Raw genomic sequence first — 20,291 nt, forward strand, 5'->3', positions numbered from 1 at the left:
GGGGAGAGGAGAGGAGAGGAGAGGAGAGGAGAGGAGAGGAGAGGAGAGGAGAAGAGAGGAGAGGAGAGGAGAAGAGAGGAAAGAAAGAGGAGGGGAGAGGAGAGGAGAGGAGAGGAGAGGAGAGGAGAGGAGAGGAGAGGAGAGGAGAGGAGAGGAGAAGAGAGGAAAGAAAGAGGAGGGGAGAGGAGAGGAGAAGAGAAGAGAGGAAAGAAAGAGGAGGGGAGAGGAGAGGAGAGGAGAGGAGAGGAGAGGAGAGGAGAGGAGAGGAGAGGAGAGGAGAGGAGAGGAGAGGAGAGGAGAGGAGAAGAGAGGAGGAGAGAAGGAGGAGGAGAGGAGAAGAGAAGAGAGGAGGAGAGAAGGGGAGGAGAGGAGAAGAGAGGAAAGAAAGAGGAGAGGAGAGGAGAGGAGAAGAGAGGAAAGAAAGAGGAGAGGAGGGAGGAGCAGAGGAGAGGAGAGGAAAGAAGGAGAGGAGAGGAGAGGAAAGTAGAGGAGAGGTGAGGAAAGAAAGAAGGAGAAGAGGAAAGAAGGAGGAGGAGAGGAAAGGAAAGTAGAGGAGAAGAGAGGAGAGGAAAGGAGGAGGAGGAGAGGGGAGGAGAGGAAAGTAGAGGAGAGGAGGGGAGGGTAGAGGAGAGGAGGAGGGGAGGAAAGGAGAGTAGAGGAGAAGAGAGGAGAGGAGGAGGGGAGGAAAGGAGAGTAGAGGAAACTAGAGGAGAGGAGAGGAGAAGGAGGAGAAGAAAGTAGAGGAGAGGAGGAGAGGAGAGAGGAGAGGAGAGGAGAGGAGAGGAGAGGAGAGGAGAGGAGAGGAGAGGAGAGGAGAGGAGAGGAGAGGAGGAGGAGAAGAAAGTAGAGGAGGAGGAGAAGAAAGTAGAGGAGAGGAGGAGGTCTAGCGCTGGCGTTTTTCTCTCCCTCAGCGTTTCCTCTCCAGGATCCTGAGGAGAAGCTGAAGGGGAAACATCTGCTCCTCCCCCTTCTCTCCCTCCTTCTCTCCCTCCCTCCTCCCCCTTCTCTCCCTCCTTCTCTCCCTCCCTCCTCCCCCTTCTCTCCCTCCTTCTCCCCGTCCCTCCTCCCCCCTTCTCTCCCTCCCTCCCTCCTCCCCCTTCTCTCCTCCCCCCTTCTCTCCTCCTCTCTGAGGCGTCTTTTCCAGGCTCAGGGATCAGGAGCAGCTCCAGATGGATTAAACTTCACTGTTCACTCTGTCAAACCCATGAATCAACTTTATCTATTCATCTGAATTTATGACTCGTTTACAGTTTTTCTCGATTGCTAAGACACATTTCTCGAAAGCTTCTCTCCTTTTCTCTAAACTGTGAACACAAACCCCAATTTTCAAGCTACATTCACAAAACCTCAGACTGTTCTTGCAAAACCAAACTTTTCAATCAACATTAAAAACACTACTGAGCAGCCACTAAACACTACATAGAAAAATAGAAAACACAATGCTCAGGACATGAAGCTGTAGAAATTTGTTTATTGTTCACTAGAGGCTAAATGCATGTTGCAAAACAAAAAACCTGTGCATTTACACTGTAGCACTTCTCTCCTTCCCTTTCTTTCACCCTTCTCCCTCCCTCCCCACATCCCCTTTTCCTTCCTTCCTTCTTTTTTCTTCCCAGTTCATCCCTCCCTCATCCTTTCTTCCTTCACCCTGTCGTCTCTCATCTTCTCCTCTTGCAAAACAAAGAACCTGTGCATTTAGCACTTGTCTATAGTAAAAAAAAAAAAGAAGTACAAAAACCAGAAATCTTGTGCATTTACACGTAGCACTTGTACAGTACAAAGACAAACAGAAATCTTGTGCATTTAGCACTTGTATGCAGTAAACCTACGTAAAAATAAAGTACAAAAATTTAGAAATGGGAAGTGCATTACTCAGCCACAGCATCATTTCTCTGTACTGGATCAGGCCACAGGACTTCATCCTGAACTAGCTACAGTATATGTGCACTCACATCATTGGACACAAGTGTTATCAATTTTGAGTTGTTGTGTTCAACCGGTGAAACCCGTGCTTTAGTTGTGTTTGACTTTTGCCACCTGTGCTCAGCATTATGCAACACAGGTGCATCACAATGAAAATGTGTTGGTAAGTTGTGTCTAAACAGGTGAAAAGTGCTGATGGTTTTGCCAAAAGAGAGACTGATTCAGTCAGTGGGTTCAGGCAACTGCGAATTTGGTTCAGACAACAGGGTTTAGTGTTTTAGCAATCGAGAAAAACTGTAAAAAAAAATATATAATTTCACTTTAACTTCAGTCGCTGCTGCTCCAACGACTCCCTGAGCTCCTGCTTTTCAGAATAAAAGCAGGAAAAAAGCCAAATGAAACCACCTGTAAGAACACCTATAAATGATATAAACATACCGGTTATGTTCCTGTTCATGCAGGTCTCTGTCTCCAGACTGTGATTCAAACAGCTGCATGCATGTGTGTGAGGTAAAATGACACATTTGCATTAATGCAAGTCCATGATTATTATTCATTAGACTGAGCTGGTTCCCGTCTGCAGCTGTTCTGGGATCAGAGAGCAGGTGCAAACAGTCCGACGCCGACTTTAAAGGGATAGTTCACCCTAGAATGATATTTCGCTCATTATCTACTCACCCTCATGTTGACTAAGGGCTGGAAGAATTGTCAGAGTCCACCGTCCCTTCTCTGAGTTACAGGGGGTCTTGGCGTAGCAGTGCATTTCAATGCAACGGTTGCAAAGGGACACCGGAGCTCTTCGTAAAAAAACACACACAAAAAAACATCCAAATACCTCCATGATGCTCGTATGTAATGTCCGTCTTGTGCTGAAGCCCCAAATTGCGTAATTGTCCCGAAAAAAAATTAAATAAGTCTATATTTTAAGCTTGTTTGTAGCGGAAGCTTCTCGTCTTCTTCTTCTTCTCCTCTTCCTGGTCCGTCCAAATATTGCGTGATTTGCGCCGGCGTCAGTGCGGTTACTGCGAATCACGCGATATTTGATTACATACGAGCATCATGGAGGTATTTGGATGTTTTTTTGTGTGTGTTTTTTTACGAAGAGCTCCGGTGTCCCTTTGCAACCGTTGCATTGAAATTCACTGCTACGCCGAGACCCCCTGTAACTAAGAGAAGGGACGGTGGACTCTGATAATTCTTCCAGCCCTTAGTCAACATGAGGGTGAGTAGATAATGAGCGAAATATCATTCTAGGGTGAACTATCCCTTTAACTTTAACTTTAAAGTTGAAGCACTTTTAGATTAAACGGCTGCAGTTCAAACAGAGAAACCTGCAGGAGGAGAACCACGGTGTCAGACTGATCCTGGACCAGAGCTGAACTCAGTCACATCACATCACACCGGTGGAGCCTATTTAAAGGGATAGTTCACCCAAAATTCAAATTTCACTCATTATCTACTCACCCTCATGTCAACTAAGAGCTGCGTCCAAAAAGACACACCAAAAAACATCCAAATACCTCCATGCTGCTCGTGTGTAATGTCCCTCTTGTATTGAAGCCCCGACATGAGAAATTGTTCTGAAAAAAATTAAATAAGTCTATATTTTCAGCTTGTTTGTAGCGGAAGCTCCCAGTGTCTCAGTTCACTGCTCTGCCTGTGTGAGTGCAAATCACGCGGCGGAACAATTTCTCATGTTGGGGCTTCAATACAAGACGGACATTACACACGAGCAGCATGGAGGTATTTGGATGTTTTTTGGTGTGTCTTTTTGGACGAAGAAAGTTGGTATCCATTGACAACCATTATATGGACAAATACTGCTGCACGGAGCCCCCCGTAACTCAGAGAAATTTGAATTTTGGGTGAACTATCACTTTAAGGCTGTACTCAGACCTGTGGCTCATTTATTTTGTTCTGATTCAGTCGTTAAACCGATAAAATTGTTGTATTTTTCTTTTGGAGCCAAGGAGGAAATGCACGCACATCCGACTGGTCGGCAGGTGCAGGACAAAAAAAGTAGTGAAAGAAAAGAAAAAATGTCTGCACACTGCCGCACACTGCTATATACAGTAGAGCTCCCAAATTGTATTAATAAATAACAACGTTTATTCAGGTCAGGTATTTTTCTTTTGGGTCATTTGTGTTCACATGGTAACAGTCCCAAACGGTCCAAAGTTGTCATATTGCTCGCACACCAACTGTTTTCTCAGGCTGTGTTTATGTCGAAACAATCTGAACAGAAACCGCAAGAGTGGCGTTGGGTTCTGACTTTTTATTCTCCGTTTAGACAAGAGATTTTGGGGGGAAATCTGCGTGCAAACGGTTACGCAAAAGTTTGTGGAATTGGATGTTGTATGCACGACGCCACGCAGCTGCGTACTGGCGCACGCCTGTGACGGTAAACGCGTACGCAACGTGAGCAGATCGGAACAGAGTTTCGCGTTTTCACCCTTTAGACGGGAACACGACGGTGGAGCGTTTCTAAGGTTTCCACTCTGGAGGATGGTTTTTAAAACCACAAAAACGCTGTCGCCGTCTAAATGAAAGGCACATCCCATACAGGGTTCCTACGGCTTAAGCCAAGTTAGATTTAAGACTTTTTAAGAGGTTTTTAATGCCACTTGAAATTAAATTTAAGACTTTGCGGAAGCGTCGTCCATTCATTTCTGATAATGGACACCTCATCGGGCAATATCCCTGACTTATGCCCTATTCGCACGGGATTAGAGAAGTCTGTATTTTTACTCGAATTTACTGACATTAAGGCTCCGATATGACGTCAAAGCTGCACGTCGTAACATCCGCTGCTGCATGGACCGCGGAACGCATCTGGACAAGGGGGGGGGGCATAACTTCAAGTCAAGCGGTAGAGGGGTAGGCTGCCGGTTCTCACAGCCCGGACTTCTGCCAATAGTTTTTTTTTTTTTTTTTTGGAGGGTGTGTGTGTGTGCGCCGAGCGGACCCGTCTAGAGAGACACGCGTCTATATGGGACAGGCTTTTATTTAATTTAGAACAAACCTTTATATGCTCAGCAAAGATGGAAATATAGGCTATAGTCTAATATAATAAAATGGTTCTGTTGTTTGGCCACTGTTTAAAAGAGTCAGAATATAAGGAAAGAATCGTATCAGCACCAATTAAACTTCTAGGCTTCTTTTTTTTTTCTTCATCACAGGAGAAATAAGGCGTGCGCTGCGCTCACCTCGCTACTCTCTGCGGTGCTCTGGTTGTGATTTGTCTGCTGCCTTGAATCCGCCTTTTATACGTGCGCGTTCACAGATTCACAGGCATGACGTATTGATAAACAATGCACTTGATAGACTCACGAATTCAAATCGAAATGCAGCACTCGGTGACAGTTTTTATTTTATCGGCAGCAGTGAAGGTGTGTGTGGTGGTGACTTGGCTCTTAAGAACACAGATACAACAAAAAATGCCCCTCAATTACTGAGATGCAGATTCGCACGGGACTAGTTTTACCACGGGACGTGGTCGACGGTCTTTGTGACGTCGGACGTCGGTCTTTGGTGAAATATAGTAGGTAATTTGCGGGGGAATTTTTACTTACTTTTTTACTGACATGGCGCATTCGCACGGGATTAAGATCACAGACGTCCTCCGCAATTATTACAAATTACCAGAGGTCCCCAGGTAAAACTAATCCCGTGCGAATAGGGCTTTAGAAACAGTCAATTCTTGTACTGTCCAATTAATGAGTCGTGTTTTTGGTTGTAACTTGTGTTCTTGTTCAAATAAAAACAGTTTAAAAAAAAAAAACAGCACGGACTAAACAAAACATAAGAAGTGGGATCATAAATAAATGTAAGAGCAGTAATGAATCTGAAATACAGATGAAGACGATGAAGAGTTAAGGAGATGAAGAAAATAAAGATTATATGTGCAGCAGATGAATAAATAAATAATAAGAGCAGTCAGTAGAGGATGAATAAATGTTAAACTGGCTCGTGGCCTCATCTTCTGCTTTTATTGTGGAAGGACAGAACAGGATGTCAGACTGGCTGCAGTAAATGATGTCGGGTTTTGTTTCAGTGTTAATGATCGGAGCAGATCTGTGATGTCACGGTGACAGGTCGAACATCGGATCTCATCTGGTTTGTGTTTCAGGAATCAGACTGATGGACGACGCTTTCTCTTCCTCTTCCTCTCTCACACTTTTACTTTCAAGGTAAAAGATGATGAAGCAGGAGTTTCTGCACAAGTCTTTACTGTACACTGCAAAACTCAAAATCTTACCAAGAATATTTGTCTCATTTCTAGTCAAAATGTCATTTCTAGTCAAAACGAACCTCATTACACTTAAAATAAGACTCATCACATTAAAAAAGTGGCTTGTTTTTAGACACTTTTTACTTCTTTCAAGCAGATTCACTTGAAATAAGTAGAAAAATCTGAAATTGGAGCAAGTTTTTCTTTATTGTTACCAAGCTCAAAACACTTGCTTTCACTGGCAGATTTTTCTACTTATTTCAATTGAAAATTAGTTTGAAACAAGTGAAAATGATCTAAAATCAAGTTAATTTTTAGGCGATGAGTCTTATTTTAAGTGGAAAGAGATGCATTTTGACTAGAAATGAGACAAATATTCTTGGTAAGAGTTGAGTTTTTGCAGTGTAACTAGAGGCAGACGTCTGCAGGGCGAACCAGGATGATTCTGCACTGACAAAAAGGTTTTTTAAAAGACTCTGTGACTGTCAGTGCTGCTAAAACATCTCGAATTAAACCTGAACCATCCAGATTTAGAATAAAAACAGCAGCCGAGCCGCTGAGCGTTGGGTCCTGACTACTTCCTGCAGCGGTGGTGTGTGTCTACATGCTGCGGGGCCGCTCGCTCCAGTCTCCAGCTGTGGGTTAATCTGTGTTTTCTGAGCTTTGATTTCCTGCAGCGCCGCTATCAGAGCAGAACATGCTGTACGTTCTCCAGACGCTGCACCGAGCCCAGCGCCGCGATAAGCTCCGCCACCGCCACCGAGGGGGAAGTGACTACACAATGAAGCACAACCACCACCACCACCCAACAGCAGAGGCCGGGTCCGAGGTTCAAGGCTTCAAGATTTATCAGAGATCTGAGAACCAGAGTCTGTTTCCACTGCTCAGCGTTTTACTACTAATGACTGAAACTGACTTAAAGAGGAACTCTGCAGGATTTACACTGAGACGAGAAACGTTCACATTTCAATCGATACTCGGTACCACGCTATGAGATAATAACACAACGTTACCAGACAGAGTTGTTTTAGAGGGAAATACAGAGACTGTTGATGAAAAACTGTCCCTGAAGGCAACGTGCATCAGAGGTTTTGCATGAATTTCCCTCTAAAACAACTCTGTGTGGTAACGTTGTGTTATTATCTCATAGCGTGGTGAATGTGCAGGTCACAACTTGTCCACCAGAGCGTTGTGGAGTTGTTGGATTGTGTATTTGATGAGTTTGATGAGGGAAACCAAGAAATCCCATAATGAGCCTCCTTAGCGTAGCTCTGAGCAGCTCACGGCTCTGCTCCGCCGTTCTAAAAATAGCTTGCACCGACAATTAAAGGTAACGAACCTACTGCTATGACTATAGGGATTATGGCAATGGGCCAGTTTGACAAAATGTTGAAATATCCCTTTAAATGTCACATCTGGAATCATTAAACAAACACCAAAACATGTTTGATATTGATCCAATACCCAGTAGTAACAACAACAACAACAGCCAATGAGAGCGAGCAGTAGTGTAACTATGGCAACAACAACAACAACAGTGACTTGATAATAGAGAGGGATCCGTGTGCAGGGAAGATGGCGGACACCGGCACCACCATACAGTAGGTCCAATCCAAACCGAAGTTGGGCTTTTTTTCGTGTATATTATTCATTATGTTATAGTCCTATATAATTTACATACTATAATATATTAATTGAACATCCACAAAACATTAACATTGTAGCTCTGTGATTATAATTTTTTACTTCTACGGTAATTATTAACTTCTCAGTTTTACATTCTGTGAAGTCGTGTTAATGATTGTTGAAGTGTTTTACATCTGGCCACAAACGACCTCCTGTCTTCTTTTGTAGTATACTTATTCAGTTTTAAATACCATAATCCACTTGGTTTATTTAATATGTATACTTTGTTAAATTCTCATTTTATGACAGATTGCAAACTTTAGTTCGGTTGCAGACTTCAGCTAAACCAGATTTGCGGTACGGAGCGGCGGATTATAGACACGAAGAATATCAACTTCCAGAATGGATTGGACCTTGGTCCCAACTATAGTGGTGACAGGACGCATCAAATAAATAAATAAAAATCGTATATAAAGACGTTGCACTGACCGCGGAAGGTTCGATTCCACATCCTGCCGGTGACGACTTTCCCCGGCGGTCGCCCCGGAGACGCCGCCATGCTCTCGTTCAGAGCGTGAGCGTAGAGCATCAGGCCGTCGTAGAAACCTCCGGCGATGATGTTCATCTGCAAACACACACAACGTCAAATATATTTAAAACATTTAAATAAAAGAAACATTTTATCTTCATTTCTGCAGCGGCGATCTGGGAGCTTCAACACACAAACCATGAAAACACAAACTGGACAAAAGTCTGAAGACGGTTTAAACCTTAAAGTTGCTGCAGAGATTCACTTTATGATGGATTTATCATATTATATATATATATGATAAATATCCCACTGTCAGTGTTTCTTGCTTTAAATTATAGAGAAAATATCACACATCACATGCAGCCAATATATTCTGAATTAAGGGGTTAATTCCTATCACACAAGTTTTTATTTTTCTGTTGCATTGAAAATAGATTATTTTTTTCCTTTTATTCCGTTTTATTTCAATTACTTACTTATTATTTTTAGTTAATTTGCAATCTGTTATTTTATACTTATTGCTGTTATTGTCATTGTTAATTTTATTCTGTTTGTCTGTATGAATGTGTGACTGCATGATGGGATATGTATTTGTACATTCATGTACGTATATCAGATCAAATCAAAAATACTTATTTATTTATTGTATTGAACCTTTATTTATCCCAGAGGTTATTGGTTGAGATTAACAATCTCTTTTTTTATTTAATTATCATTTTTACTGCTGTTCTTTTCTTTTGATCTGCTGTGGGAAATTCTCACATGGCAGTGCTCCACTCCACCTCCTCCACAACGTGTGATACAAACCATAATAATGATATTACCATCTCATTCAAAGGGCAGAAAGTAGCCTATGCCCTGTGATTATTATCATTTACAGTAATAATAATAAAACTTTACCAAAAATTCTGATTCACACTTGAAACTTCAATACAAATATTGTTTTAAAATAGAAATAAAACGTTTTCTGATATTTCCCAAACTCTAAACTTTTCTCTACAGTTCACAGTGATGGATCTTTAATGGTGAGAATAATCAATCATTGATAATCAATAATCGTAAACCCTAACCCTAGCCTGAAGCAAAAGCAAACAGAGAGAGGAAACAGAGCGATGCTCCGTTAACAAGTTAAAAAAGAGAAAAGTTTGGAAGTGACACAAGAGAACGAAGCGTTTAATGAGACGACGACGATGAGCGCAAAACTGAAAAACTGAATAAATGAGAGGGGAAACACACACATACTAACACACACACACACACACACACACACACACACACACACACACACACACACACACTGTTTCTGACACACACACGCACACGCACACACACATATGGTGGCTGATAAGGGACACCCTGGCGTCCCTCTGATAGGTTTGGTTTCCTTCCAGCTTCACAGAAACAGCGGCTGTAGCTCACACTGAGCTTATTGTACCGGAGCAGAAAAACTGCTGCTTCACTTTAATTAGAACAGGACTCGTTTCCATGACAACAAAGGATCAAACTTTCAATCTCTAAAAAAACTTTAGATTTATCTATTTTTTTATTCCTATTGTGTTTTATTTTAAAGAAGATCAAGAAAAGAAAAGAAAAACCATCTCAGTGTAGTTTTCCATCTCCTCTCTCTCTCTCAGCTTCTCTCTGGAGCTCTAGTAACAACAGGTCGGTGTCAGCCAATCAGAAGAGAGGAGGAGGATCTGAGCCTCTCTTCTGATTGGCTGACTGTTTTCTAAAGTGATCCAATACAAAATAGAGCAGATTTCAGAATAAAACACTCACAGAAACCAAATTCTGCAAAGTTGTTGTTGGATGGTGTCGTCCAGGTGGTGAGGGGGCGGGGCTTAGTTGTGACATCACAAAGTGACAGGAAGTCCTGACGGCTGGTTTTAAGGCTCAGTTTCTGAATACAGGCTGTGTGCATTTCTCTGTGGACTGAGGCTTTGATACTTTCACAGTATTAATATAGAACCTAGAGCTGCTTTATAATCACACTACACATGGACATCTACCTTTATACTGTATGGAGCTTTAACACAAACATCTACCTTTATACTGTATGGAGCTTTAACACAAACATCTACCTTTATACTGTATGGAGCTTTAATACAAACATCTACCTTTATACTGTATGGAGCTTTAACACAAACATCTACCTTTATACTGTATGGAGCTTTAATACAAACATCTACCTTTATACTGTATGGAGCTTTAATACAAACATCTACTTTTATTTTGAAGGAGCTTTAATACAAACATCTACCTTTATACTGTATGGAGCTTTAATATAAACATCTACCTTTATTTTGAAGGAGCTTTAATATAAATGTAAATAACATCCCCTGTCTCTATTTTCAGATGATGCTTTTATTTTGGTAATGCTTTCAGCGACGTGTTTTATCAACGTTTTCACTCTTTACTCTTCACAAAACATCTGTGTGAGTTTGACACATCTGGCCCCGGGTGTGTGTGTGTGTTGTTTCAAAGCTTTGGCTTTAAACTGTCAGTTAACTGTTTGACATTTCACACAGACACACACACACACACACACACACACACACACACACACACACACACACACACACACACACTGCTGGGACGTTTAAACTGTGTGAACCTCAGACCTGCTGTTCTTCAGAAAGAAAAAACACCTCCAGTGATTTGAGTTGTTTGTTTTCTTTTTCTTTCTTTCTTTTCTTTTTTTTTGTCGTCACAGTTTCTGAATCTGAATTAATGATCAATTAAACTCCCTCCTCCTCCTCCCTGTGTGTGTGTGTCTGTGTGTGTGTCTGTGTGTGTGTTTACCACTGAGGCAGCAGGAGACAAATCTGTTCTCTGCCTGTAATCACACTCAACACTGACACACACACACACACACACACACACACACACACACACACACACACACACACACACACACACAGCTGACTTCGTGCTGTTTCTACCCTGCAGTGCTAAATTGGTAAAAAACCAAATGTTATTGAATATTAAACAGTTTCTGTCCTCGTGAGTCTCATCAGCAGGAAAAACAAAGTGTTTCTGTCTCACACTGATGTTTTCATCTCATCATAAAAACAAATAAACTATGATTTAATAATAATAACTTAACTACTTTAATATTCTAACACATCAGAAGATGTTTTATCTCATATCAGTTGTCATCAAACCAACACTGACTGACTTCTAACAGCTTTAAACACTCAAGAAAATTCCACATATATATATAACATAGCTACATGTCTATGCTGCTTTCTGCACTTTGCACTTTTCGATTATACTTTATTTATCCCCGAGGGGAAATTAGTTCATGACAGCAGCCTTAAAAAGAAGAAAAGCAGGACAAATTATACACAGAATAAAATAAAATACACAATTCATAAAAAATACTTTAAAAAGAAGAAGATGCTACTGTGTCTGCTGGGTAAAATAACAGATTAAAAAGTGCTTGCTGGTAGACAAATAAATAAATAAAAAACAATTTTAAAGTGCACGGGGATTTAAAAGTGCGACAGACATTACAAACTAAATAGAAGTGTTAAAAAGTCAAACTGACATAGGGATAAAAGACAATGAAAACGCTCTTTTTCAGGCTGTTGCTGCGGCAGCTTTTCATTTTGCATCTTATTATTACTCCACAATATCAAAGGCCATTGTCTGTCTGTCTGTCTGTCTGTATACATACTACATGTGTTTATTTAAAGCAGAAGTAAGCGATATTTTTGTGTTAATATAAGTCTTAAATAGTTGTATCTTCCGACAGCAATCACTTACATAGAGTGTTTGGACCGAAACACGGGTCTGTCAGTCCCTCTGCTCTGCTCTGAGCCGAGGAGAAAACTTTTCTGGTATCCTACAAGTTTTATCCAATGAGGAGAGAGAACGGCATGAAGGGGCGGTCCTCTCTGTAGGGACGAGGACCAATAGATCCATGACGAGGGCGGGGGCTGCTAACTCCGTCGGCTGACAAGACGTTATGGTGCGTTCAAGGCAGCTCGTAACTCGTGTTTTTCCGACCCGTGAACTCGTACCAGTTCGATCTGGTACGAGTTCACGGGTCAGAAGTTACGAGTGGCCGTTATAGTGACTTTCACAGGTAAAACAGGTCGGAAAAACACGAGTGGGTTGCCTGGAACGCTAAGTTGTGACATGAAGCTGTAATTTACGGTTTCAAAAGCCTGCCTGGAACGCAGCATTAGCCAAAACGACCGGATCGCTTACTTCTGCTTTAATCATTGTTGATGTCTGTGTTCACTTTTACGTTATATGTGTGTGGTAAACGTGTGTTGAATTTTAATTTGCACATTTAGAGTTTGGGGAAACGTAATTTCGATCCCCTGTGTAGTTGACTGTCAGCCTATATGGTGCAGTAGTGTAGATACTCAGGTTTACTCAGTATACCCACTGAAAATGCATAAATATTTCAGTAAACCCAGTACAACAAAACTATCTAACTAAAGTAAATGTCAGTGGTTCTCAAAGTGGGAGGGTTGACAGGGTTCAAGGGGGTCCACAACGTTTTCTTGAAATTTTACCACTTTTTCCTAGAATTTTTTAGAGAAATTTTATCAGTTTCTTCTCAATTTTTCTGTTCTACTTTTTACTGTTTCTTTGAAGAAATTTGACCCCTTTTTGTATTATTGTTTGCCCCCCCTTTGAGAAATTTTACCACATTTTTCTATAATCTTTGGAAAAAATTGACCACTTTTTCTAGAATTCTTGAGTAATTTTACCATTTTCTTTAAAAAAAAAAAAACTTTTTACTATATACTATTTTTACTTTTATCACTTTTTTTTATTTTTCCGAAATTTTACCACTTTTGGGGAGAAATTTTACCACTTTTTTTGAGAAATTTTACCACTTTTTTCTATAATCTTTTGAAAAAATTGACCACTTTTTCTAGAATTCTTGAGTAATTTTACCATTTTCTTTAAAAAAAAAAAAACTTTTTACTATATACTATTTTTACTTTTATCACTTTTTTTTATTTTTCCGAAATTTTACCACTTTTGGGGAGAAATTTTACCACTTTTTTTGAGAAATTTTACCACTTTTTTCTATAATCTTTTGAAAAAATTGACCACTTTTTCTAGAATTCTTGAGTAATTTTACCATTTTCTTTAAAAAAAAAAAAACTTTTTACTATATACTATTTTTACTTTTATCACTTTTTTTTATTTTTCCGAAATTTTACCACTTTTGGGGAGAAATTTTACCACTTTTTTTGAGAAATTTTACCACTTTTTTCTATAATCTTTTGAAAAAATTGACCACTTTTTCTAGAATTCTTGAGTAATTTTACCATAAAAAAAAAAAAAAAAAAAAACTTTTTACTAGGCTATATACTATTTTTACTTTTATCACTTTTTTTATTTTATTTTTTCGAAATATTACCACTTTTTTCTTAAAACGTTTCAACTTTTTGGGAGAAATTGTACCACTTTTTTTTCCCAGAAATTCCTCTATAATCTTTCAAAAATGTATACGCCTAATTTAAACGTACATTGATTGTTTGTGTACTTCTGGTGTTTGCTTCAAAACTTTGTCCAATGGGGGTCCGTGGTCTAATTTGTGTCAATTTTGGGTCCTTGATGTGAAAAAGTTTGAGAACCACCAAGTATGTACAGTTTACCCACCTAAAAAAATGAGACTACACCACGGATATAGTGTGATTGGCAATAAAGTTCACTCAACTACTGTAATATAAACTAAACTAAACTAAACTACAGCCCCAAACATGGATTAATCCACCACAGAAAGTAGTCCGCCAACATCCACACTACTACTTCCTGTTCATTCCATCAATCAACCAATCAATCAATCATCCATTACTGTAAATCCATTTATCAATTCTTCATTCATCTATCTTAGCATTTCATTTCATTCCAACATTAAACCAGGTTTGTTCACAGAATATAAATGTTATTGATCTGTAACACCAAGAGACGTCACATCTCAGCTCCTCTGACAACCTGTCAACTTTACTGCACGTGTGTGTGTGTGTGTGTGTGTGTGTGTGTGTGTGTGTGTGTGTGTGTGTGTGTGTGTGTGTGTGTGTGTGTGTGTGTGTGTGTGTGTGTGTGTGTGTGTGTGATAACATCAGCAGACTGGATTAGTGTCTCTCCACCGTCTCTCAGCTCTAATTACACATTTGCATGATAACGTGGTTTGTTGTTGTCGTCGTCTATACATTGTTCTGATTTCCGGTCTTTAAATTATCACCTTTGTTGCGTTCAATGACCTCATTTCCTCTGTTTTTATTAAACCACATTCACTGTTTCCTACTAATTATTCCACCTTAAATTCATTAATGTTAAATCTATTTATCAATCAATCAGATCCAGGCCCATTATTATATTATATTATATTATATTATATCATACTGTATTATATTATATTGTATTGTATTGTATTATATTATATTATATTATATCATACTGTATTATATTATATTGTATTGTATTGTATTGTATTGTATTATATTATATCATATTATATCATACTGTATTATATTATATTATATTGTATTGTATTATATTATATTATATTATATTATATCATACTGTATTATATTATATTGTATTGTATTGTATTGTATTATATTATATCATATTATATCATACTGTATTATATTATATTATATTGTATTGTATTAAATTATATTATATTATATATATGATATGATATTATATTGTATTTTATACAACAGTTAGTTCCGACCGGTCCCAACGGAGCAATTTGATTGGACAACGAGACATTCCATAGTGCTGATATACAGTATAACAGCACTGGGACTTTTCACAGACAGTATCACTCCGCTGTTCAGCTGGACAGGAGCTAAGTCAGAGCCAGGCTCCCCATACAGGAGCTGCCCCATCTCTCTGCTGCTGCTGCTGCTGCTGCTGCTGCTGCTGCTGCTGCTACAGCTGCTGCTGCTGCTACAGTTATAAACTGACCTGAACATTAAAACCTGGACCTGACCTGGTCCGTCTAATTGGAGATAAATCTCTACTAAACCCGGCTGGGGAAAAAATCGCCGCGGGGGCAACTACGTTTTGACGGCGATGTGTTTCGATATTAGCATTAGCTGTTGTTAGCCACGTAGCTCAGCTAGCTTCAACTGTGTTTATATTGATTACATAGCAGATAAACAAATGTAATACGGTATCGATAACGTCTCTGTGTCTTCATGCTGGTCCTGTTGCTCCGGTGCTAATCAGACACGGGCTCAGAACCAGAACCAGCACTGGAAGCAGCTCGGTGGAGAAGCTTGTAGCTAGTAGCAAGCTAGTATGAAATGTTTATGTGTTGCCTGGCAACAGCCTTGTCTCCCTTCCAGTTGCAGAACTATTTCTGTTGGCGGAGCCAAAGAAATGATTAAATAAACAAACAAATCATAATCTCTTGTAGTTTATTACTGTTTTAAAATGCGCTCGTAGCAGCACGGTGTGATTATCTGCGGCACTCGGCCTGCGGCCTCGTGCCTACGACCGAATCACAGCCGTGCTGATATACAGTACAACAGCACTCCCTCTCGTGTGATATTGCTTAAATATCATATCATATCATATCATATCATATCATATCATATCATATTATATTATATTCAATACCAAAATCACAGCAGCTGCAGTTTTCTTTTTTTTTTTTTGAAGGTCAAACGTGTCTCAACATTGTTGTTCGCCGTCAGCTGCTCCATCAGTGTTGAAGTGTGTGTGTGTTGCTACGGAGACGCCCTGGAGACCAAATTATATTCTCAAGACATGAAGGGACGTGATTGTTTGGTAGAAAAGCAACAAACATCATTTCATCAGGTTTTAGATGATTTGAAAGTGAAAACGAAGCAAAAACGATCTAATCTCATTGAAACCACATCATCTGAACACACACACACACACACACACACACACACACACACACACACACACACACACACACACACACACACACACACACACACACACACACACAGAGACACTGACCAGCGTGTCTGTGATGGTGTAGTTGAACATCTCCTTGGCGTCTCTCTTCAACGTGCTGACGAACTTTGGGTACTCCGGGTTCTGAGGCTCTCGGTACGTCAGGATCTTCACACTCTGGGAACAGGAGGAAGAGGAGGATGAAGGTTTTAAAACACTTCTATACACAGAATGGATTCAATATATTATATATATATAAATATACAGTGGCATCATGCAAACGTTTAGGCACCCAATGTCTGTTAATGTGAACAGTTCATCAATAGGCTACAGTAAGTGGAAGATGAAACAATCTCCAAAAGACATAAAGTTAAACATGAAACATTCTTTTTGAATATTTTAGTCAACATCAGTGTTTTATTTTGAGATATTTTGAGAGAGATGCACCGATCTGATACCCGGATCAAACATCGGCTCCGATATTGACTAATTAGCTGGATCGGATATCGGATATCGGATGAGGCCGATCCAGTGTTCCGATCCAGTCATTTCTTTTTTATTGATGCATACACAGCAATACAGTTACAGCGATCGAGTGTTATTTAGTATTTCTTTTTGCTGCTAATGTAAAGCTTTGTTATTTAAGCAATATATCACGACAGGCCGTGGTATATGCTCATTATACCACGGCTACGGGGCGTTGTTCGTCCCTCTGCTTCGTGTCGGGCCGAACAACGCCCCTTAGCCGTGGTATAATGAGCATATACCACGGCCTGTCGTGATATATTGCTTTTATAAAACGGTTACCAATAATGACAATATGAAAGAGGGATACGCAATCAATTTCATGTAGGCTAGTTTTATTCAACCAGAAATATTATTCAATAAAATAGCCTCACTGACGATGTTGACAACCGATATTACGTAAATTGGCAGGGCTAATGGTTAGCTACCTGTCTAACTTTAATAACTCAGTGGCTCAATAAACGCTCCATGAAAAAATATTTTTTCCGGCGAATATCTGAGTTACAACATGACTGAGCTAACTGGAGTAGTTTCATGTCGTGTCCGACAAGTTACGGGGGGGTTTTAACAGCTGACGTCCTGGTGTTAGCTTAGCTACCACCGTTAGCTTAGCTGCCCCCCTTAGCTTAGCTACCGCCGTTAGCTTAGCGACAGCCGTTAGCTTTCCTGTCAGCTGAGCCACTGATGCTTTCTACACACCCTGACGCCCCAAAACTGAATAAATACCACGCATTGCAACACAAAACTGCTCTGCTTGTGTACACAGAAATAGTAATGTTTCTTCAATCTTTTCAGATCTGTCTAAACGGTGATAGTGGCGTGAAACATTTTGAAACTTTAAAACTTTATTCTTAAACTCGACCGGAAACAGCTGTGACGTTGCAGGGTGTTCCGATTGGTGATATATCGGTTAAGTGAAGTTTACTACGGCAGATTCCCTGTGCAGGGAGTAGGGAGTAGGGAGTAGGGAGTAGGGGGCTCTGTCCAAGTAAACTGTGGATCGGAACGCAGCCACAGCCTACGCTGTGATAAGGCTTTAGAATAGTAGCCGTGGTATATGCTCATTATACCACGGTTAACAACCAATCAGATCGCCGGATTTCACCTTTCCGTTTTATAATTGTTAATAAATAATATTAAGTACATTTATATCTGTGTTAATTTGTTACCTTTTTTTAACAAGGCTAAATGTTTATGTGAAGCCTGAAGCCTTCATTCACATGGCAACGTATACTGTTCATTCATTCAACAGTATCGGATCGGTATCGGGTATCGGCCGATACGCTCAGCCCGGGTATCGGTGTCGGATTGGATCGGAAAAAACTGGATCGGTGCATCTCTAATTATTTTAGTTTTCTACAGTTTCAGAGTGAAAAGGGAAACAAAGCAGCAGCAGCAGAAGAAGAACGGGAAACCCAGGAGACTTGAGCTCTCAGAGAACTTTGACCAAGGAATCAGACAAGATATTTACTAACTATGCAAGAGGCCCAAACCTTTGAGATGAAAATAAAAGAAAATTAAAGCAGATATCAGCTTCACGGCCGTTTCGGCTAATGCTGCGTTCAAGGCAGGCTTTTGAAACCGTAAGTTACAGCTTCAAGTCACAACTACAACTTGGTAGCGTTCCAGGTAACCCGTAGATCGTGTTTTTACCATCCTGTTGTCTGTGAAAGTTCCCTATAACGGCCACTCGTAACTTCCGACCCGTGAACTCGTACCAGATCGAACTGGTATGACTTCACAGGAAGGAAAAACACAAAGTACGAGTTTCTTTGAACGCACCATGAGTTAGCAGCCCCCGCCCTTGTCAGGCATCAATTGGTCCTCGTGCTACGTCACCACATTCACGCGCATCCCTTGGCTGCACACACAGCCCTTCATGCCGTTCTCTCTCCTCATTGGATAACACTTGTATCCCACAAGGAAAATTTTCTCCTCGGGTTACAGCAGAGCAGAGTGACGGAGAGACTCGTGTTTAGGCTGAAATACTTCATGTAAGTGATTGCTGACGGAAAATAGGACTATTTAGGACTTATATTAACAAAAACATTCCACTGATATCTGCTTTAAATATATAGGCCTATAGTAAAATGTAAAGTGAATGTGTCATCTGTAACTTCATGTCTTTTGGAGATCATTTCATCTTCCACTTGCTGAACCGTTCACATTAACAGAGATTTTCGTCACTTGTTGTTGATCTTTATCACTCAGTTTATTCTGAACGTATTAAAATGATATAAAAAGAAACAAGATCAAAACAAGCACAGGAAAGTTAATAAGATCTGTTTCCCTGCAGGTTCCATAAATAACGTCTCTAATCCTACCTGCTTTTTTCTGTTTTTTCTAATTACAGCATAAATAATAATCAGAGTTATTAAAACCTCATTAACATTGAATGATCCCGACATCGCACAAGAACACAGTTCAAACTGACTTCCATCCACTGCTCTGTTTGCCTTATTATTTGTAAATGTATATGTTGATGGTATAAATCTGTGTAGAGATGTGTGTGCTGCTCTCTTACCCAGGTCACTCTTATAAAAAAAAAAGGAGGTAAAAGGAGTTTTATCTAGTTAAATAAAGGATAAATGAATAAAAATAGGCTAATAAAGGGTCAAAGGAAACAGTTGAACATCTTTAAGTCTGACAGGTTTTAAGTTCAGGAAAAGTTCAGGTTTGTATCAATGTTATAAATCATTAACGATGATGATGATGATGATGATGATGATGATGATGATGATGATGATGATGATGATGATGAAGATGAAGCAGGATGAGTCACAGTCTGAGAACCAGCGAATTAAATCAGTCTGTTTGATTTCCCATCAGCCCCGTCACCGAGCTCAGGTGTTAATTTAAATCACTTTAATGAGCAGAGAGAGAGAGGAGAGAAGAAAAGTGAGAGACAGAGAGAGAAACTAACACTTCACAATAAGGTAGCCTACACAAAATTAGAGAAGTTACTCATTTTGATGTCTCACTTTACTTTAGGGTACAAAAATTCGGGTAACTAAAGAATAGGCTAATAGTTTAAAGATTAAGTAATATTTTAAATCACTTTTAAAGACCCACCTCTTCTCACTGGCCTTCAACTCACCCTGACCCGCTGGTAGCTTTTATTTGTTTTTACCTTATCTCAGTAATTGTTCTTATTGCCCTATCTTATTGTTGCAGATGTTCAAAAATGCTGTTTTTATCTATATTGCTAGCACTTGACTCTATGTACTATGTTGTGCAGCACTTTGGACAGCTATGGTTGTTTATTTTGTATTGTGTCCACCAAACGCTCTCTCTCTCTCTCTCTCTCTCTCAGAATGCCGCCGTAACCAGGTAACAAAACGAGCCGTCGCACTTCCGAGCCGCTTGATGAGCGGCGCGCTGTTCCAAAAGTTGAACAGATTTAGGGGCTGTGTCCACCAGACGCGTTTTCAGCGCTCTGGGCGTCTATTTTACATTCAAACCCTATTGATAGCTTTCATGTGACGTCACGGCCCGTATGGAACGCCCCCCTGGCGGTCAAAACAATCCACTTCCCCGCTG

The 20,291-nt window shown here is 40.1% G+C and overlaps 1 protein-coding gene across 1 annotated transcript in view; it reads right to left on the reverse strand.

Moving 5' to 3' along the window:
• The window catches only part of LOC310999804 (atrial natriuretic peptide receptor 1-like), a gene marked incomplete at both ends in the record, with an annotated part of 127,886 nt that overhangs the window by 57,776 nt on the left and 49,819 nt on the right, over positions 1-20,291 (reverse strand). The window contains 2 exons of the mRNA XM_083990370.1: positions 8,270-8,405; positions 16,290-16,403. Coding sequence (XP_083846496.1) covers positions 8,270-8,405; positions 16,290-16,403 — 250 coding nt within the window. The remainder of the gene's footprint in view (positions 1-8,269; positions 8,406-16,289; positions 16,404-20,291) is intronic.

The sequence above is a fragment of the Trachurus trachurus genome, assembly GCF_905171665.1.
Source record: "Trachurus trachurus genome assembly, chromosome: 16".
In the NCBI taxonomy this organism is placed as follows: Eukaryota; Metazoa; Chordata; class Actinopteri; order Carangiformes; family Carangidae; genus Trachurus; species Trachurus trachurus.